Genomic DNA, 22,893 nt, shown 5'->3' with positions numbered 1-22,893 from the left:
ACAAGAGACTGTGGTTAAAGGGATGATGAATCCCAAACAGCAGTTCTCCATGTACACAAGGGTAAAGATTAAGTAAGAGCACCCTCCTCATCCATGAGTGAAGGTGATCACAGTCAAAAGGAAGGCAGCTTTATTCTCCATGTCAGAAAACCTCATAGTCCTACAAGCTTCCAGGGTAATATTCTGTAGGCACCAAGCGGAAGAAAACAGTTTGAAACAAGGAGGTACTATCTGAATTTGTCCAATAAGAAACACTCATTTACGTTTTCCATTACAAAACATGTTGCTACTGTACGGTCCTAATGAGCATGACCCAGGTAAAGTTGGTTTATTTGCCAACTACACAAATCGCTGATTAGTTTCTCTGTACCAACACCAATATACAGGCAGGTCCCCACAAGGAACAGTTTTGTAGGGACAATTCCAAATAAGTATTTAGAAGTGGTCTCTTGGATTTATTTTGGATTGCTGGTACCATTGCTGGATGCTCCCATACAGCATCTAAGTTTTAAATGCATTTATTTTGTGTTAAATTCCTACATTGTATGGACTTTTAGAATTTCAAAATGTGATACCACGCAAACAGAGCCATAACCTTGGTATCAACCCAAAATCAGAGTGCTGGGTTTCAGAAGCAAGAACATAGAAAGACATTTAGACTGAGGTAAGTATGGTGTGTGCGTATGCGTGCGTGCATGACTGCCGTGTAGAACTGCATCTGGTACACAAGTGCTGAAACAAACTACAAATGCAGTAATGAATGTGACAATACTCAAATAGCCAGACATTATTCCACAATCTAAATCCATATGTTACTCCTATCAATTCATAATCCAAACAGTGTGATGCTCGAAAAAGCACTAGATATGTTGTAATAGATATTTTTGCTTAAAATGTATATGTGTTACTGAGATATTAAATGGTGACTGCAAATAGAATCAACGCAATTCCATCAGCAATGAGTCAGATATCAATATATATTATATCTCATTTCTGTGTATGACAGTTTATTGTTACAAAATATTCAAGCAAAGTCTGAGTCTAAAGGATAGTGATCATGATATCTTTATATTAACTGTCTCCGTTTAATTCTAATTCTCATCTATGCTATCTCTATCAATATACATGTTCTTGTTGACATCAGCCCCTTACTCTGTACAGACTGCATTGTAAAGTAGATCAGCTTTGATGGCCACGTCGTAAGCAAATGCAGTTGTCAGTGGGGCAACCGTCCTTTCACAAAATCCTTTAAGAAATATGCCACCTAGATTAGACATTTATCAGATCAGGGGTTCCTCAGTGTGGTTCAAATGTATAAGGCACGCTAGAGTCTGCCGGATAACCTTGCTACAGTACTTTGCATCTGCATTTTACACTCCCCAATGCTTTTACCTTTTTTTTTTTTTTTTTTTTTTTACAAATCCCTACCTAGAAACAGAATGGTCAGGATGGAGTGACAGGGTAGAAGCCTAAGGTCCAGGGTCCAGGGGGAATATCATTTATATAAATGACTCCCTCTTGAATGAGCTGTTGGATGGGTTTAGGGGCGGTTCGGGTGGGGTGGGTGACATCAGAAAAGGCTGGTAAGGGTGTTCTGGGAAGGGCTTATTCTCATGGAGTCATGGGGGTCCATGCCCCCCGGCACGGCGGTCAGTACAGGGTTAGCCGATGTCATAGAGGGGCTGGTCAGGTCCGTGAGGGTGGTATGGGTACTGGAAGGGCTCATTGAGGAGTTGGACAGCTCGGAGGGGGGGCCTGAAGGCGACCCCCCTGATAGAGTGGACCCATCCAACAGCTTGTCCAGCCCTGTGCTCTCCTGACGTAGAATGTTCCGTCGAAACTTGGCCCGGGCGTTTTGGAACCAAACCTTCAAAGAAAGAAAGAGAAAAGATGCTCAATAGATAGTGTTAGTGTGGTGAACCGAAGCCTGGGCTGTGGGGGGAAAGGTTTAGAAACAGAGAAATACCGAAGGAAAGGGGGGTTCAAATCAAAATGACAAACATGAAAATGGAATTCATCAAAGCAATTTCAGTTTGTTCATTAAATCCGTGTTTTACGTCTGTTTTTTTCAATATACACTGCTCAAAAAAATAAAGGGAACACTTAAACAACACAATGTAACTCCAAGTCAATCACACTTCTGTGAAATCAAACTATCTACTTAGGAAGCAACACTGATTGACAATAAATTGCACATGCTGTTGTGCAAATGGAATAGACAAAAGGTGGAAATTATAGGCAATTAGCAAGACACCCCCAATAAAGGAGTGATTCTGCAGGTGGTGACCACAGACCACTTCTCAGTTCCTATGCTTCCTGGCTGATGTTGTGGTCACTTTTGAATACTGGCGGTGCTTTCACTCTAGTGGTAGCATGAGACGGAGTCTACAACCCACACAAGTGGCTCAGGTAGTGCAGCTCATCCAGGATGGCACATCAATGCGAGCTGTGGCAAGAAGGTTTGTTGTGTCTGTCAGCGTAGTGTCCAGAGCATGGAGGCGCTACCAGGAGACAGGCCGGTACATCAGGAGACGTGGAGGAGGCCGTAGGAGGGCAACAACCCAGCAGCAGGACCGCTACCTCCGCCTTTGTGCAAGGAGGGGCACTGCCAGAGCCCTGCAAAATGACCTCCAGCAGGCCACAAATGTGCATGTGTCTGCTCAAACGGTCAGAAACTGACTCCATGAGGGTGGTATGAGGGCCCGACGTCCACAGGTGGGGGTTGTGCTTACAGCGAATTTGGTCGGGTGTCCCAAACAGTTACATGTTGCAGCTTTAAGTTAAGTATTACTGTAGATCCTACAGTCAGTTGCATCGTTAGCATCCAAGCTGTTTCCCAAAAGGAACATTGTTACACTAAACTAATTCCTTTATTGTTATACTGATTAATCACTTTCTCTCTGTGTGAATGCTGTGTGTTAGTAGTTAAAGGGATAGTTCACCCAAAACTACAAAATCACTGTAAGCAGTCTATGGACAAGTTATGACAGCACTCCATGCGTTGGTTTTGTTTAACTGGACATTGTTTCCAAATACTAACTTTGCTGAGATACACAATCCATTTTAGATACTTAGGGATCAATTGGACATGAAGTGCAAAAAATGCTAATATAGTGACTTGCATTGGATTGTAATGATGTAATAAAAAAAATTAAATGGTATATTTAATTAGATGGAATTTTGCACTAAACCGAAACATACAGATATCCAGAGCAAAAAATGATGATTTACAGTATTTGTAACTGGTGAAATGCGATGCAGATTTCATTTATCCAAATGAGCATCAGTGCAAGTATTCGTCTCAGAGTAGGACTGCTGCTCTAGGATCAGGTCCCCCCTATCCATATCATCTTATTCATTATTATCTAAAAGAACAAACTGATCCTACTCTGAGACACTTTTTCAATATGAGCCCAGAAGTGGGCAATAATATACAAAAATAATAGAAACACCAAAATAAAGGAAACACCAACATAAAGTGTTTTAACAGGGCGTTGAGTCACCGTGACCGAGAACAGCTTCAATGCACCCTGGCACAGATTCTACGAGTGTCTGAAACTCTATTGGAGGGATGCGACACCATTCTTCCACAAGAAATTCCATTCTTTTGTGTTTTGTTGATGATGGTGGAAAACGTTGTCTGAGGCACTGTTCCAGAATCTCACATAAGTGTTCAATTGGGTTTAGATCTGATGACTGAGTTGCCAATGGCATATGGATTACATAGTTGTCATGCTCCTCAAACCATTCAGTGACACTCGTGCCCTGTGGATGGGGGCATTGTCATCCTATGGGGACATAGCTATGGTAGCCATTATTTTGGCAGTTACCATTACCTGTGGGTAAATAATTATCCTTATGGAGGGAATCTTCTTTCTCACCTGCAGCACGCGTTTGGAGAGACCCGTCTTCTGGGACAGCTGTTTCAGGTCCTTGGCGTCTGGATTGTGGTTGATGGCAAAGTAGGACTTCATGGTCCTCAGTTGGTGGTGTTTGAAGGAGGTCCGCATGCGCTTGGACTTGGCGCTGGAGGAGTAGTGGGAGTCCCGGTCCAGGTGGTCCCCATCCTCATTGCAATTTAATGCTGGAGGGGAGGGACAACACACACGGGTTAGTTTCTGGTTAAGAGATGATACAATTCATTACGGTACGATACAGTACAATATGACACAATACTTTGGTGACCATTTTCATGGAATTTAGTTTAGGGTTACGATCATGTCGACATTGGGATTACGTATTCAGAGTATCCCTAGGTGTTGTTTTGTTGCCGTTGTGAACGCTATGGCAGACGGACCGCGTGTCTTATTTGTTGACAGGAAAGCTCATGACGGATTGGACTTTACAAGGTTGTGGTTAATGGAGGCTAAATGGACACATTCATCAAACTGAAATATTTTTGATTCTTGTGCGATTAAAATGTAAAATGAAAATGTAAGTCAAAATGAGCAAGTGATGCATTAAAGGGGTACTTTTACAGTGCAATCTATGCACTAGAATATTTTCTTTCTAGCTAATCAGATTATATTATTATCATTATTACTTGTATTGGTAACAGTACAGTTATCTATATCTATAAACTGTTGTGCTAATTTCAATGAATTCATAATGACAACGTTTGTATCAAATTGAATCAAAGCAAGAGCATGACCTATATGTTTACACTCTGTAGTTTACAGCAGGGGCAAAACTGTCTGCAAAACACTGACAAAACATCTGACAATCTACCAGTACTCCGGAAGCTCGAAATTAGCAAGCATGTTAGTTGCAAAACTGAATGCAAAAAGAATCACAATGTGATTACTCCTAAATACCCACAACACTGAGTGAAAATAACAAAATAAATCAATAAAATGTGAACCCACAAGATTGACTGGACACAACAAATACCTTACCATTAGTGTTCTTATTACTTTGTAAGTAGTGCAGTGTTAAAAGTATCGCATTTGCTCATTATTGGAACTCACTTTTTCCCTTTTTTGCTTCTGTAAGTACAGTAAGTATTGTATTTACTAGAATAATGACTCTAAAGTGTTACTAATAATTCCTTAAAAAACGGGGACAACAAATTCATATGTCAAAATATTCAAGTGAGTAAAAAAAAGAAGTAAAATGTCAATTGCATGTCAAGAACTTTTGCCAATAGTTATGGATGCTGGAATTCACCACACTATGAACAGAAAAGCACTGGCTGGTTCCCCTCTCTCCACCGGGATTCTCTGCCTCTGACCCTATTACGGGGGCTGAGTCACTGGCTTACTGGTGCTCTTCCATGCCGTCCCCGGGAGGGGTGCGTCACTGGAGTGGGTTGAGTCACTGACGTGATCTTCCTGTCCTGGTTAGCGCCCCCCTCGGGCTCACGCCGTGGGGGAGATCTTCATGAGCTATACTCAGCCATGTCTCAGGGTAGTAAGTTGGTGGTTTGAAGATATCCCTCTAGTAGTATGGGGGCTGTGCTTTGGCAAAGTGGAAGGGGTTATGTCCTGCCTGGTTGGCCCTGTCCGGGGGTATCGTCGGGCGGGGCCACAGTATCTCCCGGCCCCTGCTGTCTCAGCCTCCAATATTTATGCTGCAGTAGTTTGTGTCGGGGGGCTAGGGTCAGTCTGTAATAACTGTCTTATCCGGTGTCCTGTGTGAATTTAAGTATGCTCCCTCTTAATTCTCTCTCTCTCCCTCCTCTCCCAGAGGACCTGATTCCTGGGACCTTGCCTCAAGACTACCATGCCTGATGACTCCTTGCTGTCCCCAGTCCACCTGGTCGTGCTGCTGCTCCAGTTTCAACTGTTCTGCCTGCGGCTATGGAACCCTGACTTGTTCACCGGACCTGCTACCTTGTCCCGGACCTACTGTTTTAGAATGTCTTTCTCTACCGCACTTGCTGTCTCTAACTCTGAATGCTCGGCTATGAAAGGCCAAATGACATTTACTCCTGAGGTGCTGACCTGTTGCACCCTCTACAACCACTGTGATTATTATTATTATTTGATCCTGCTGGTCATCTATGAATGTTTGAACATCTTGGCCATGTACTGTTATAATCTCAACCCGGCACAGCCAGAAGAGGACTGGCCACCCCTCAGAGCCTGGTTCCTCTCTAGGTTTCTTCCTAGGTTTTGGCCTTTCTAGGGAGTTTTTCCTAGTCGCCATGCTTCTACACCTGCATTGCTTGCTGTTTAGGGTTTTAGGCTGGGTTTCTGTACAGCACTTTGTGACATTGGCTGATGTATATAGGGTTGTATAAATACATTTGATTGATTGATTGCATAATATATTATATAGGATAAAATTGGCATGTATTTTCACAGTGTTATGCAGTGCAGTCAGGGTTTGATAGAAAACCTGCCATTCCAGATGATAGTGAAAGGAATGCCAACACATGCCCTCAGGTGGCAGCAAAGCTCCAAAACAGACAGAAAGGAAGGTGAAAGAAAGAAAGAAAGAAAGAAAGAAAGAAAGAAAGAAAGAAAGAAAGAAAGAAAGAAAATGCAATATGTTCCTCTCCATTGTGCCTTATTCAATATTTTATAACACTGCAGGCTATAATTTAATTCGAATTTCATTAGATATGAGATTTTGGAAAAGTGGGTAAAAGTTATCTTGGACAATGCAAAATAGTATGCGAAGAAAGATAGGTCTAAGCCTATATACAGTATTAGTTGGTTTAAGATTGAAATCCTTATTTTATTTGATGTAATTAGGCTTTCTTCTTTTATATGTCGTTTATTTATGTTGGCTATTTTAGATTTGGAGGGAAATTGTGCAATTAATCCTTCCCATTTGTGTAACCATTTACCAGACAACCCTGTCAAAAAAGGAAGTTGTTTATGAAACAGTCCTTGACAATAATGTATAAATATTGTAATTACATTTGCATGCTCATAGTTATTGAAGCACACTCAGAACGGTACATTTCTAAATGTTTATGAAACGATAATCCAATTTCTCGTTCCCCAAAGCGGAATGCAGAGAACGGGCCTAATATTTTAAATATTAGCCGTACCATTCATGTTTAACTCACGTGCTTACTAAAGCTTTCTGCCATTCGCCTTTCTTATTCAAATCACCATATGCCACCACAATATGGAGCTATAGCGACCTGGAATTGTATCATTAAATCCTTTATTCTCGAAAAACCGACAGGTTTATACCAATCTAGCCCTATCCTTATTAGGCCTATCCTTGCCTACTCCTACTCATATTATTAAAAGGAATGACAATACGCCTATAACAAGTATAAACACTGCTTAATGCCTAATCATAATACCAAGATGTCAAAGTAATCTAGTGTTTCTCTCGCACAAAAGTACTACACACCAAGAGCTTCTCGCTCAAGTCGGTCCTTTATTTATGACGGAATAACATATTCCTGGCGGCGGGAGACTTTCTCTCGAAACCTCACAGGGGAGTGTTTTATTCAGGATTCTACACAGGTTCTCCCATGTTTTACAAGGAATCCGTCATTGATTTCCCGACCCCCGATTTTTTTTTTTACCCAAAAACCAAACAAACTGCGAGACTCAACAAGTGAAGTGGGACTGGGGAAAATTCGATCATCTCTCTCGCTCATCATTTTTGAAGTCCTAGCCCCCATCTGAGCTATTTTCCACTTGTCTGCTTCTGTCGTCTTCTAAAAAATCTTTCAGTACTCTCTTTTTCTATGTAGCCAAGTTCTAAGTTTTGAGATGGGTTTGACAAGACTAAATTGACTGTGTATGTGCTTGCAAATGAAATGTTCAGTGGGAAAAGTGAAACTTTTTTTTTTTAAAGAATGAAATGGAGTGTTTCAAGAGATGTTGTTATTACGCAAGCCGTCTCTCTGTAGCCTATAATGGGACATGCAGAGTTGGGTAGACAGTCAGAAGCAGGTTCTTCTTGAATGCGTTAGTTAGTGGTCTGTGCGTGTTCATCTAGCATATTTCTCTTATGATATGTTATCTAAATATATTAGATTGGAAGTGGATCAAGCGCTCCCATTCCACAAATCAACAGAGGCCTCCATTGAACTTCTCACTTTTCCCTCACATCTTTGAGCAAACATTAAATCTTGTTAAAATGACGCTGTCTCAGAAAGGTGAATTATTCAATAAATCAACATATACATATCGATCCGTTTTAAAAACATGTCAGGCCTAGTCTGCGCATAAACACGTCCAAAGCACAACGTTGCGCAATACATTTGCTATGGCGTAAAATATTTTTGTTTTGAAAAAATAAAAAGTAACCATTTAGTTTATCAAACTGATTAACTTTGTTTAAAAATGACAAAAAGCCCATTCTAAATTTCCCAAAACGGTGCAGACAAAATAGGCCTGTAATTTTTGATCGAAAGTAAGTAACCCAGTCCTATCGAAATAAGGGTAGATTTAGAATCAAACCAAACTATTTGAAATTAGTCCAACAATCCACTATTTTGCGCGTTATCTTTCATTCCAATAGAGATATCACACACACTGTGAAATAAAATAGGGTCCTACAATAGTGAGATTTTATTTTCGTGGCACTTTTTGTAGATTTAAATGACCATAACCATTAATGGCTAACCGGTACAAACTCGTCCTACCTGCGTTGTAAGCCACGATATCTGCTCCAGGCCCGGGACTTTTCCTTTTCCTCGGCCTTCCTTTCTGCACCGTCCGGACGCCGTTGTAGTAGGGCAGCCCCGGGGAGTTTCCCGCGATGCCCGCGCAAAGTCCTTTGCCCGAGTCTACATCCCCCGCGTGATTGAAATGCTCTTGATATTCCCCTTGTATGAGTGTCTCAAAGTGGAGCCGGCAGTACACAAGACTGTCCCGCATTCCGAAGTGGTCTCCGGTCGTGAGCATTTTGTTGCAGCTTGTACAGGTGAAACAGCTCAAGTGATAGACCAAGTCCCTCGCCCGCATGACCATCTCCGACGCCGAGATCCCGAGATGGCAACGGGCGCACCTCTGGACGGAAAACCTCCTGCTTGGGAGAAGAGAGCGGATGACACAAACACGTACAGAATATAGATTCAATCCAGGGTCAACAAACTGTAATTCGTGCACATTCTGACGAAGAACGTTGATGTAAAGCTGTTATTAAGCAATACAGGCATATTCATGATCACGCGTTAAATGCTAAATGCCTTCTTTTCTTCATATTTTTTTTGTTTCATTCTTGTCCTTTTGCCACTTCAAAATATGATGCTTTGGTTTAGACTAAGTAGAGCATCAAAAACAAGAATAGGCCTACCAGAGAAATGGAATAGTAGCATATTGGCTAATTTGTTGTAATTTGTAAATAATGTATGGCCTTCGTGCATAACAAGCTACCATGTTTTGGGAAGATTAGCCTACCAGCACTGACTATCTGAAATTGGTTTCAGGATTGTAAATGGAGTAGCAGCAGCTGGGGAGTTGCAATAAGTAGCCTAGATAGGTCTAGGCCTACAGCTAGTATTCTAATTGGATATCTCTCGTTTCTATGCTTGCTTGGCCAGTTGTTGTTGTTATAGCTGTAGCCTTGTATCATGGTTACCTGTAGTAATCTTCTTTGCAATAGATGCTGCCGTCTTTACTGAAACAGGTAAGCTCGGACTCGAGGTTGAGTTTGCACTCGCAGCACTTGAGACAGCGCATGTGCCACTGTTTGTCAACCGCAAGCAAGTAGTAGCGGTCAGATATCTTCCCCCCGCAGCCCGCGCATAAGGCCACACGGCCGCTGTTGATGGACCTCATACCCTGAAGAGGGAAAGGGAAATCAGTTGTATGTTTACAATAAGAACACTTTCGATAGTATGCCACCAAGAGACGTCAAGGCTAATACTGTACAACAGTGGATATTTTGCGCACACATATTCCATACGTCTGTCTACTTGCAGTCATGAAAGCGATAGATAAAATGGGAACACTCGATAGAACCTAAATGTGGCATGACGTAACACGTAGGCCTAACGTGTAGCCGCAATAGAAACCTTAATTTTATTGAGGCATGTCCAACATGTATTATAACAACTAAATAAAAGGAAAATGTCAAATTCAAATATTTTTCCTACGCGCATTTATTCACGTGAAACACTTAATATTATCATCAATTAATGAATCTTGTTGACAGCCAAAATATTGCAAAAACGTATTTGATTAGGCCTAATAAACGAATAAAAAAAATCATCACAGATTAAGCATTATAATTCTAATGCTTCTGTGAAATAAACGTATTTTTGAATGGACATGAGCATGTCCAACTTTAAGACATGTTTTAGTGGACAATCGACGTGAGCTAGGCCTATTGAAAAACGATTTGTTCGTTTTTTCACAACAAACGAGAAGCCTGTTTATGTTTTAGAAGTTACGCCTATATGTTTCGTGCCCTGCTAGGTTCCCCTTATCAATGACAGTGATTGCCTGTATCCTGCGATAGCAATAGGCCTAGATAACATACATAAATAGGCTATCGAAGTGATCAAGATTATCTGTTGGAATGAATTATTGGGTTATGAATGAACATGCATGGCCTTAAAACGGGCAGACATATACAGTAAAAACTCCGAACATTTGATTTTACACTGCATGGTATGTCTGTCTGCCCGTTTTAAGACCATGCATGTTCATTCATAACCCAATAATTAATTCTAACAGATAATCTATGTCTATTTGTTTTGTTATCTAAGTGGGCCTATGTAGTCTACATGCATCTGAAAGGAAACTTCGTGAATAAAATTCTAAAGTTATTGTAACATGTTGTTTCGTAGGAATACGAAATAGTAGCCAGTAGCCCATGAATAATTACACTTTACGCACACACGGTTAGCACACGTGAACCCTAACATGCAAGCAATGTACTGCTTTCTAGCTTATGAATAAATATATTTGAATCGCAGTTTACTTTCTGACCGTAGTGCCTCGAAATGAACGTTTTATTTGTGCTTTCACATGTTTGAACAGCACAGGTCCTTCTTTAATAAAGCATTTACCCACCGTCTCCGTTTCTCCCATGTCTATAGCCGAACTGATGGCGGTAGAATCGCCCTTCGCCCTCCGGCCCATCTCGTAGATAACCCCCTGCATCTCGCCTCCGAGCAGCCCGTGGAAGAGCATCGTGGAGGCTGGAGAGCTACACTTGCAAGCGTCTCCCTCAGATCTGCAAGCCAAAACTTCCATGAGACGCAAATCTCGCCCATGCATTTAAAGTGAATGGCTCCCATCTACTGGTTTAGGAAGTCAAAAAATCCAAGCCAAGAAAGATGGTAGGCTACAAAAAACATATTTTCCTTTCCAACACTGTGATTTCGATTCTTATTCAAATATAGGCCTTTAATTTCAGACATGATTATAGTAAATATTACGTTTTCTATATGGCGTATAGGCTATAGTTTACACCATATTTGAACAAGCGATCAAATACAAAATAGCCTACTATTTACAACCAATAGATGAGAAGAATTAAATAAACATACCAGCAAACCCCAATGTGAATTCTGAATCAAATAATCTCTCTCAATTTGCAGATTTCAGGATGCACAAAAATGCACCAATTTCACTCTGTCGTCCGACAAAAGTGGTCGAGAGCTATTGCAAGCGTTCAACTTGCATTAGGACAAAATGAAGGAGTAAATAAGTATTCCAAGAAACAACAGAGAAAGAGGGGGACTAAAAACACGGCAGAATTGTAGATGACTTGTGGTGGGTATCCTGGTCTCCACTCTTGAGTTGCTCCAAGCCTCGAATCATAACAGCGACGTTCAATGCTACACGTGGATGCTGACGCAAAACACCCAAAACGAATGTCAATCGAAAATAAAAGAATAGCAAAGACGACGAACGAATGCATAAAAACACACAATTGTTCGAATCCAAGGGCTATTGCAAAACATACGTTGTTTTCCTACGGGTATCCAGCTCTTCAGCAAGGCGAGCACTGAGCCCTACGTGTGTGTGCAATTTAGGGGGAGGAGTTCACTATTGATTCGATGTGTACAAATCCCTTGTCAAGACTCACGGAAAGCGGTCTCAGCTTCGTTTTGCTTCGCACCTCCGTACCTATAACTACACTCCGCGCCTTTCTACCGGGACTCGTAGACTACGTCACGTAGCCCTTTCAGTCGTTCATTGGTTTACAAATGTCACCAAAACGATCCTTATTACATGTGCTGTAGCTCGAGCGGCTGAATCAAAAGCGACTGAATCGATAAAGCAAATTCTTCTTTTGAAAACAGCCTATGTGGTGGCATCGATGAGTCAGAAACCTTTATTAGGATTTCTATAATAGCATAAGGATCATTGTTGTGTTTTGACCATTTTCAAAAACTTGTAATTTCATGAAATTTAATCTCAGGACGTTTAGACTAATGTTTACATTACAATGAATACAAGTTAGCAAACATTAATAACCTATTCAAAACATGTATTTTGCGCGTAAAATATAATGGTGATGTCTCGTTCACTTATTGGAAATTGTGTGGCGTCAGAACATATATTTGCAACACTTACAGCAGAAACAATGTTTGTTTATTTAATTATTTGTTTAGATATGGACTGTACACTGCAATTCAGCTCGTATAGATCGCCAATGTGTATACCGCCATAACGATACACTAAACCAAAGGCTATACATATTAGTAATTTATAGCTGCTAGAATTCAATCACACTCCCATTTGTGTCTTTGTCTAACTACACTAGAGGCATATGAGGGGTCTAACTAGTCTAGAAATAGACTTACGAACAATTGTATTTGACTGAAAATAGAATACTGTTTACAGTGAGTTCATATCAAGCCTACTGATTGAATTTGAACCCAGAAGACTCTGATTCAAATTGGATGTTATCACGCTTTCTGAGCTTATCATCTTGGACGGTGAGTGCACTATATCATGGCTGGCACAGTGCCGTGGACCGTGTGTGTGTGTGTGTGTGTGCTTGACTTTCGCTTGTCTTGTTATGTCATTGTAATTCATATTACCGCTACATTATTAATAACACCATTGCTGTTTGAATTACTTTAAATAATGATGCCTATTTGTACCTTTGTAGCCAACTGATTGTGTGATAGAAGACTGATTCAAAAATCGAAATTCAACTATAGGGCAGATTACACCCCAGACAAACGGCCAGTGTCTGACTCCACGGTGGAGCGCCATTCATCTCAACAAAAAGAAAGTGACAGGTGAACAAATCACAGGTCTTCCATTACCTCACTGCACCTCTTAGCAACGTCATCCTCTCGCTGCAGCCGCTGACTCCTGTACCATCTGTTAGCAACCCCGACCAGCACATTGGACAACACAATGCCTGGACCAGCGCCTTCGCTACAGCCGTGACTAAACTCTAACAAAGAACAACGCCTTCGGCCGCAGGGGACAGGGCTCTCTGTCACCCCAGACATTTTACCACCAGCGCGGAGGCTGCAGCGGAATACTTTGTTTAATCCATGTAATAGCCATTGAGCGTTGCCTTACACTGGTTTTACCTCCATATTTCTTCATCTGTCAGAGTGGCTATATTGGTGAACTTTTTGGGACTCATGGCCAAATGAGTCAATGACATTAAAAACGTTTTTTTAGTTTTTTTTATTATAATTTACATTGGTACGTCAGTATGCAAATTAACTTTCATTTCATTTGATGCACATAAACATTGCCTATAAGCCTATTGCCTGTTAATGTCACTGTCATGTTGTCTCTATTGAGGATTATTGCAGAGGAAGGCCCGAAAAATGGCCAAAGACGTCAGTCACCCAAGCCATCACTCTGCTACCGTCCCGTCAAACGGTACAGGAGCATCCGCTCTCGGACCGACAGGCTCCGAGACAACTTCTACCCCCAAGCCATAAGACTGTTAAATAGTTATCCCTCCTGCTGTGTTCCGGTCGAACTGGACCGATTTACAAGTTTTCTCTCTGAAAAATGTAGTTCATTTAATGTGATTGTCATAAGGTTCCATGACTTTGTACACACGGAGCATCTGAACACACAAAATACATTTGGATGATTTTCATTACATTTTGAGTGTTTTATTTAAATTTTGTACACCTATGGAGTTCACGGTCAAAAATGACCAGTCATTAGAAATGAATGGGTGAGACTACAATTAGTGTATAAAATTGAGTTCAGGCACATGCCCATTCATCAGATGGACACACTTCCTCTCCCAGACCCTCACATGCATGTGTGTTTGAGCGCACACTCACACACCTCACTCCCCTTCTTGGCTTCCATGGCAACCCCCACGGGAACCTTTCCCAAATATACTCTTTCCTCCACTGGAACCATTCTCACAAACAATTGCAACATTGTTTCAATAATATATAGAACTTTTCTCGCAGCTCTGGTATATAAAGCTTTTTTGAGGCCTTGCTCACAATTCATTCTGTGGCAGCACAATGACCAAACGATATACTGTATGTGAGGCTCTTGATCATATCTTTGATCATGACACTGGTGAGGAGGAGAGAGTCCTTGTTAACTCTGACACAAAATAGTCTGTGATATATAGCACAATATATTTCATCTGAGTATTTGTTATACTCAAAATAATGCTTTTTTTACTCAAAAATGTGTTGTATGAGCTCAGGTCAATTTTTTAAAACAAAAAATAAAAGATCAATGTGGCCTACAGGCCATAAATAGCAAATAGAAGTTGAAAACTTGTAATGTTCACAAGAACTTGATAAGTTGATAAAAAGATCTAACACAACATTAGGTGATAATATATGTATTATTATGGATACATAATCAGCTATAATAGGGTGGTCATTTTGGACAGGAACACAGATTTAATTAACATGAAAGGAACACAACAGGAGGGTTAATGAAATGGTTACCCGCACTGGCTGCATTGACCCTATCTCGCACTGACTGTGCACACTCACAATACTATATATACACACTATGCACACTCACTCACACACACTTCACTGACACGCTCACACAAAACCCACACACATTCACATGCATACCGAAACACACGCACACACACACACACACACACACACACACACACACACACACACACACACACACACACACACACACACACACACACACACACACACACACACACACACACACACACACACACACACACACAATGCTGCTGCTACTCTGTTCTTTATTTTACTGTTATACTGTATTAATTGTCCATCCTGGTGCCTAGTCACTTTACCCGGGCCATTATGTACATATCTACCTCAAAAACCTTGTACCCCTGCACATTGATCGGGTACTGGTATACTCTATATACTCCCTGGATATAGATAGCTGCATTCCTGTGTATTTTATTCCTCTTTTGTAACAGTTTTAATTAGTTTAAAATCTGCATCATTGGTAAGGGCAGGTAGCAAGCATTTCATGACAAGTTTACACCCGTTATTTTCGGTGCATGTGACAAATAACATTTGATTTGAAGAGTCCTATCACTCAACCAAAAGGTGTTACTTTGCTTGATATGTGAGGATTAGTTTTGTTTAGTCACGTGAGGCTGGGAGCCTACGATTGACACAAACGCGCTCGTGTGCCAATTTAGAAAAGTGTAGTGAACAAAAATATAAACGCAACATTGAAAGTGTTGGTCCCACTTTTAATCAGTTTAAATTTTAAAAATCCCAGAAGTTTTTCACACACACAAAAAGCTTTTTTCTAAAAATGTTTTGCACATATTTCTTTACTTCCCTGTTAGTGAGCATTTCTCCTTTACCAAGACAATCCAGCCACCTGACAGGTGTGGCATATCAAGAAGCAGATGATCATTACACAGGTACACTTTCTGCTGGGGACAATAAAAGGCCACTCTAAAGTGTGCAGTTTTGTTACACAATACAACGCCACACATGTCTCAAGTTTTGAAGGTTCGCAATTGGCATGTTGACTGCAGGATTGTCCACCAGAGCGGTTGCCAGAGAATTTAATGTTCTCTTTTCTCTACCATAAGACACCTTCAGCAGTACATCCAACCGGCTTCACAACTGCAGTCTAGGATCTCCACATCCACTTTCTACACCTGCAAGCTCTGCCCCAAATATAATTTAAATTGTACTACATATATTAAAAACGGATTAAATGTTTTCTCTCTAATCTTTAGGCTCCCCTAGCGGTATATATTAAAACATATATTGATCTAACTTCCTTAGATAAAGATATATATATATATAACTTTTTCCAAATGACAAAATATAATATCAGTGTACCTCAAAATCGTTTTGTTGGAGTGACTTAAAATGTTGAGATGAGACAAATTCCATTTTTAGACTAGTGGCATCCAGGGAAAGTGTTGAAAAAAATGTTGGTGACATAATGTGGTTTCTGTGAGAATTACAGGAGGGAGGTTGGGCATTTAACCCTAAGCCATTCTAGCCTATACAACACCTAGCATCAACTACAAACCAAAATGTACGACTTTTTTTTTTTTTTTTAGAATTGTACTGTTTGCATTTTGATTGCCTTGTAAGGTAGGCCTATAGGGAAGATATTCTTCAATATCAACATCTTCACATGGCCTATCTTCTTTTTAAGTTCCTAACTTGTTTTTTAAGAATAGTACAGATTTTCTCAGGGAACGCCAAAAAAAGACCCCGAGTTTGCGATCCACTGTACAAACCTCTCTCTGCTTGCGTGTAGCTTGCCTCAGCGCCCCCCCCCCCCCCCCCCACCCCTCCACCCCCCCTGTTGTAGCCTACTCTCCGTAAAGCAAAGTTATGTGAACTTAGTACAGTAGCATATTTTTTGCTCCTGCTCAGATAGGAGGCTCCGTTTAATGTCAACTTTAGCTTCTTACTTCGTTCATCCTTCTAGCTGGCTAAGTAAAGCTAGCCAGACCCCTCAACATTACTGCAATAGAAGTCTCTGCCGGAAGCTAGCCACCTGACTGACATACTGTATCTTTAAGCGACTATTTACCAGTTGTGCACTCATTCTCCGAGAGTCGGTTTTTCTTTGTTTAGGGGATGTCTGTAGCCATGGCAGCAGTCGCAGTATGGTTTTAAAATTGTCTTTTGTCCAGCATCTTGCCAACAAACTCTCACCAGCGTCTCAAGGTATTGAGCCAACCGCAAACTGGGGTTGTTCGTTTTACATCTCAGGCTCTCGGTCTGTGCCGCGAGAGGGCGGAGTAAACCGTTTGAGAGAGTGGTGAATGTGCTGCAAAAAAGGCCAATCATCCGCAGGGGAATATAACGAAAAACCACTGATCATGATATCCCTTGTTTGCAAAGGCAGGCGCGATTAGTACTGTCAGATTGAGAATATAAGCGTTCTGAGTTTTGATCAACGCTGGGAGCAATATTTTGATGTTGTCCCGTCATTTATTTTCTTTGTGTACAAAATATATAGTTATATTATTATTTATATATATTTTTAAATTAGAAACAATTACAAATAAATAACATGTTACATTTCAGTAGATTAGATAGATTAGGTATTTCTTTAGTGTCTGATTTTTCACAGTTCTGCTATTTGTTTTACGTACAAGAAAATGCACTGCGATAGGAAACGAATTCATGACATAAAACATTCACATTCATGAACAAACAAAAACAGAAATTGACATCTCAAGGACTTTTACCCCTCCTCTCCCTACACCATAACTTATTTGTACAACCACCATTATTTCATGTGCTCAATACTGCAGTCCCTGAACATTGCACATACGGCTACTTCACGACCCTGCTATCTCAATATCCATGACCTTGCATACCCTTTAAATTGCAATTAGTTACATTTCACAGAAGCGACCACAGTCAACACAACGACTCATAAAGATAATAGTTTCAGCATACTAATCGCTGATAATATCCATCATATTCTACTAATAGCTAATAACAATTTTGTTATAACAAAATCTACTTAATGAAACATCGGCTTTCAATAGCCTATAGTAGTAGATTATATTTATGTATTTCCATGTTATAGCCTATTTATTTGCATGGTTATGCTATAACCAAACTTATCGGCTAATTTGCATTATTTTCTTACAGTTTCGTGGTAAATAAATTAACAGCGAGGCATAGTTCGTATTTTGCTACTTCATAATTCTCAAATTAATCGAATATTTTGAAGATACCCCATCATCTGCCTTATACAGAATCTAGGTCAATTTAATGTCACATTAAATATCATGTCCTATCATACATCTAGCGGAAAAAAACACACACGAGACATTTTCCCTATATCACCACTGTAATGACTTGCTCCAGTAGGCTATCAACATTCAAGTATTTAATGATGTATAGTATATCACGAGCGTATCAGGGAAGCTATAGCCTAGACTACAACATGAGTTTCTAATTGGGGTCATTTTCATATTTACATCGTCCATGTCATGACATTAAGTGATTCTTGAAGGATATAACTTATAAATGCCTCATGAGTTTAGCTCAACTGTTGTAACCCATCAGAACCCCAAATATAAGCTGGTTTTATTCCAATGTTTCTAAACAAAGTAAATATAAACACGGTGAAAGCTATCATTTTAATTGCATGGCTAGTTAGTCCTTGTATCCTCTATGAATTTGAGAGTGGTTACATTTCTCCAGCTCCAACGCTCAGCTTTTTACCAAAACAGTGGCAGTGGCAGTTATTGTTTAAAAATGCAGATTGCCACTTTAAATGTGGATTAATGTCAGTTATGTCCACCACCTTGTTTACGTTTCTTCTACTCTCTTCAAACTCAGAAACGTCACCTCTCAGACAATATAAGCTAGAGCTCGAGCCTCCTTAGTGGCCTGTGTGCCGCTCCGGTCCTTATTTATCAGGTCTCGCGCTTCAAGCAGGATCTGTGATCTTGCGGGGAAGTGGGGTATTAACTTCCTGCATATTTAGTCAACGTCGATCTAGGGAAGATTTCCCGTCTGTGAAGAGAAAGAAAGGGCGGGGAAACGCAATATGACGTTTTGCCAAATCACTGAGGAAAATGTTGCTGAACTAGCCTATTTGTTTGGTTGAGCCTATTCAAGTAGGCGTGGTCGGTGTCAAACGAGAGAATTGGTCTGTGATGTGAATGCATTGATAGGTTACACGTGTTTTTGATTCTGTGTTGCTCCGCAGGCATAACATTTAAGCATGTCCAACACATTCACTTTGGCAGGCTTGGAGTCTTTGCGCTTGCCAAAGGGCGCTAGTGCATGCTGCCAGTGCCAAGACTAGCGAAGCACATGCCATATTTTAGGTCGTATATTCAAAGGATATGTTATTGTGTATCACTTAACCTCCCCCGAAGAGTCTGAGAAAATAACGGCGTTGGAGAAGGATAAAACAAACAAAAATAATGACTCGTGAAGCTTTTATCCAACCATTCAACACAACAAGAGTTAGGCCTACCACACTTTACTTGGGTTTTGATGTAACAATGATGTAGTTTTGATGTGGCAATACATTTTTTGGAACTAATCCTTAAACAAACAGCTTGATGCAAATTACACTTATTTTTTGCCCTTAATATGTCCTGTGTCTTGAGGTTTCCAAATCGACGTGAACTGACGTCTTTTTGTAGCTTATCATTTCCCTCTTCATTGAATACTTCAACCACTCGTTTCTGACATGAATAATTACTGCTTGTGTGTGTGTGTGTGCGTGTGTGTGAAGCAACAGCGTCACCCACTGAACACAGGGGTGAGCCCTGGCATAGGAGGCTGGCATCGGAGACCAGATCTGCGGGGGCCAGCGGCTGGATTTCTCGCTCATAAGGAGTGATATTGCGGAAATAGCTGGCTGCTGCAGGATGCCAAATGACACAGCATGGATTATTTAAATTATTGGATTTGTTTCAAAACATAATGCATGTTTGTTTGCATGATCGAATATTCATTTCATCCTACTCTGTATGTTAATTCCAAGACACGAAACGTGTGGGTCTATATCGCGTTTGTGGTTTTTTCATTGATTGGCTAAGCCTTTGAATGTGAGATGTTAAAAGTCATGTGCGTATTTTCAGCTATCAACTAGTCTACTCCGTAGTTTAAAGAGGGGACAATAAACTAAAATATGGAATAATGTCAAGTTTGACTTATTAGGATAAAAGTTGGCCTTGGAAAGACGTTGCAAAACAACAAACAAAAACCACTTGATGCACGACGGATTTTTTTTTAAAGCAAATCTCTGATTAAACTGAAATAGCATTTCGAATCCTTTCCACTTGTTTGAGGTAAAAGGGACCCGGATATCACTTGCTAATGAATTAACTCTATGTTCAGTCAACAATATGTAGTATAGCCTATTACAACAGCTTATGCAGGCAGGCTTAACAAAGAACCCAATGAAGAACAGTGGAATACATTAACCTGTAACAATGAAACGAGAACAGTTTAAAAGAAACCGTCACAACATTTCTAAATGACTTTACATTGAATACCTAAACTCAAATACCTCGTGATTTCGACGTGTATGAAGGTGCACCATGGTAGGATGTAGTTACACATAGAGCCTAGAATCTATTCAATTAAAACAGCGTGGTGCAGAAAAGGCCCCGTCGCAGCACAATCACGAAAGAGCCTTGGTACGTCCTAAATCCGTATGCAAATAAAAACTCATGTAATACCCTTAATTGAATAAATGCATATTTATCAACTACGTCGTCTGTCTGGAATAAGCTCATGCATTAAACAAAGCGTTGCCCAGCACGTCTGTGCTCATGGATGAAATATGATATTGTGAGGTTCACTTGAACAGAGTTTAGTGGTATCTTGTATCCTCGCTTTCCGACATTTGCTCTTGTCTTCTTTAAATAAATAATCACCTGTGGATAAACGAGAGACTACCTCGGTCGACCTTTACACACGTCACCCCAGCACCACAGTAATAGCTTCGTCTCCTGTTTGTCAGTTCATGTGTTATTGGTAAAAGTATAACGTTCTTTCAAAAACCGTTATTCATGTATTCTATGTATTCATGTTGCTGTTTATCTCTAGTGATATTGCTTTGTTTAATCTCTCAATGCGTGTGTTCAAAAGGCTTGCTCTGATCTCCTTTGCGCTAGAAGTCAAAGTCAATTTTGATTCCCTTCGCGCGTAATTTGCGATGCACCTTGGCACCAAGGCTTTAGCAAGGGGTCTGTGGATTCATGATGACCGCGTGCGCGTTTCCACTCCAGATATGGCACAGTGGCAAGGTCTGCGTCGAGTGTATTCGTATGTCAGTTGTACTATTCCGATGCTAATATATACTTTATATTTCTTCATATGGAGATTCTAATTAATAATAACATACTCATAACATACGGAATATTCAACGATTTCAAATGGAATAAAAAATACATCAATTAAATGTACTGTATTATCAACGCCGGGAGCCACCTTTTTTTTTGCTATAAACTAGCCTAATTTGCTTAGGTTACAATCAGGAATCAACTCAACTCTTTTGTTTGTAGGCCTAAATGACATTGACTAGGTTACATCCAGATATCGTTATTCGATATGTATGTTTTCTTTAATTGATTAACTCGTTTGTGAGTGAATCTAAAACTGAAATGAAGGAACCGTTGGATTGATGTATCTCTCTCTGTGTGTGTGTGTGTGTGCTGTGTGTGTGTGTGTGTGTGTGTGTGTGTAAGAGAGAGAGAGAGAGAGAAAGAGAGTGACATCGTAAAAAACTAAACAATGCATGCAGAGCACAGTTAGGCCACTACCCGCTAATGATCAAAATCCAGAAAAGAGCTGTTCAATTCTACAACCATCTAAAAGGAAGGGATTCCCAAAGCTTCCATAACAAAGCCATCACCTACAGAGAAATGAACCTGGAGAAGAGCTCCCTAAGCAAGCTGGTCCTGGGGCTCTGTTCACAAACACAAAACAGACCCCACAAAGCCCCAGGACAGCAACACAATTAGACCCAACCAAATCATGAGAAAAAAAAAAGATAATTATTTGACACATTGGAAAGAATTTACAAAAAAAACAGAGAAAACTATAATGCTAATTGGTCCTAAACAGAGAGTACACAGTGGCAGAATACCTGACCACTGTGACTGACCCAAACTTAAGGAAAGCTTGACAATGTACAGACTCAGTGAGCATAGCCTTGCTATTGAGAAAAGCTCCAAAGGCAGACCTGGCTCTCAAGAGAAGAAAGGCTATGTGCACACTGCCCATAAAATTAGGTGGAAACTGAGCTGCACTTCCTAACCTCCAGACAAATGTATAACCATATTAGAGAAACATATTTCCCTCAGATTACACAGACCCACAAATAATTAGAAAACAAATCCTTTTGATAAACTCCCATATCTATTTGGTGAAATACCACAACGTGCCATCACAGCAGCAAGATGTGTGACCTGTTGCCACAAAAAAGGGCAATCAGTGAAGAACAAACACCATTGTAAATACAACCTATATTTATGTTTTTTTATTTTCCCTTTTGTACTTTAACTATTTGCACATCATTACAACACTGTATATAGATAGACATATGACATTTGAAATGTCTTTATTATTTTGTAATGTTTACAGTGTATTTTTTATTGTTTATTTCACTTTTGTTTATTATCTATTTCACTTGCTTTGGTAATGTAAACATATGTGTCCCATGCCAATAAAGCCCCTCATATTAAATTGAATTGCGAGAGAGAGAGAGAGAGAGAGATTGCGAGAGACAGGGAGGGAGAGGTAGGGAATGGAAAAAAGAGAGATGAGAGAGAGGGACTAATGGAGAGAGAGGGGGCATCTTGGGGGTGGTGGGTGGGTATAAGCGCACAAACAATGCATTTATTAAGGGTTAAATATATATGCATATGTTTAATTGTTTAACGTGACGCTCCAGAACATTTGTATCATTTCAGCCAGTAGTTTTTAAAATGGAACTCATTAGCCAAAACGGGTCATCTGACTCATATGATATGTTAGGAATTTGTTGTGCTTAAGATCCCGGACTGCATCGTTAATATAAGATAAAAGCCAATTAAGTATGATCACATCCCATTTGTACTATTTTTCCCTGATTTGCACTGTAA

The 22,893-nt window shown here is 40.2% G+C and overlaps 1 protein-coding gene across 3 annotated transcripts; it reads right to left on the bottom strand.

The window, feature by feature from the left end:
* Window positions 1–957: 957 nt before the first annotated feature.
* On the bottom strand, window positions 958–12,149 carry LOC129863646 (LIM/homeobox protein Lhx2-like). Of its 3 annotated transcripts, XM_055935773.1 has the most exons (6): window positions 11,417–12,149; window positions 10,938–11,100; window positions 9,499–9,701; window positions 8,561–8,946; window positions 3,882–4,084; window positions 958–1,867 (listed from the first exon to the last, which is right to left on the bottom strand). In XM_055935773.1, exons 2-6 carry the CDS (start codon window positions 11,055–11,057, stop codon window positions 1,571–1,573), a joined length of 1,209 nt encoding a protein of 402 aa, XP_055791748.1. In that variant the 5' UTR covers window positions 11,058–11,100; window positions 11,417–12,149; the 3' UTR covers window positions 958–1,570. The 3 variants fall into 3 exon arrangements, with proteins under 3 accessions (XP_055791748.1, XP_055791747.1, XP_055791746.1); XM_055935772.1 differs by lacking the exon at window positions 11,417–12,149 and having other exon boundaries at window positions 8,561–8,943; window positions 10,938–11,393; XM_055935771.1 differs by lacking the exon at window positions 11,417–12,149 and having other exon boundaries at window positions 10,938–11,392.
* Between the last annotated feature and the right edge of the window lie 10,744 nt (window positions 12,150–22,893).

The sequence above is a fragment of the Salvelinus fontinalis genome, chromosome 10, assembly GCF_029448725.1.
Source record: "Salvelinus fontinalis isolate EN_2023a chromosome 10, ASM2944872v1, whole genome shotgun sequence".
Taxonomy (NCBI): domain Eukaryota; kingdom Metazoa; phylum Chordata; class Actinopteri; order Salmoniformes; family Salmonidae; genus Salvelinus; species Salvelinus fontinalis.
This window is presented reverse-complemented; position numbering and strand designations above follow the sequence as displayed.

Bases quoted from the DNA above. Each gene is read 5' to 3' on its own strand.
- LOC129863646 (XM_055935771.1), bottom strand. From the start codon at position 11,144: ATGCATGGGCGAGATTTGCGTCTCATGGAAGTTTTGGCTTGCAGATCT. The intron at 8,947-9,498 runs GTAACCATGATA...TCTTCTCCCAAG, and splicing joins TGCAAAGAAGATTACTACAG to CAGGAGGTTTTCCGTCCAGA. The intron at 1,868-3,881 runs GTGAGAAAGAAG...CTTTCTTTGAAG, and splicing joins TCTCCAAACGCGTGCTGCAG to GTTTGGTTCCAAAACGCCCG.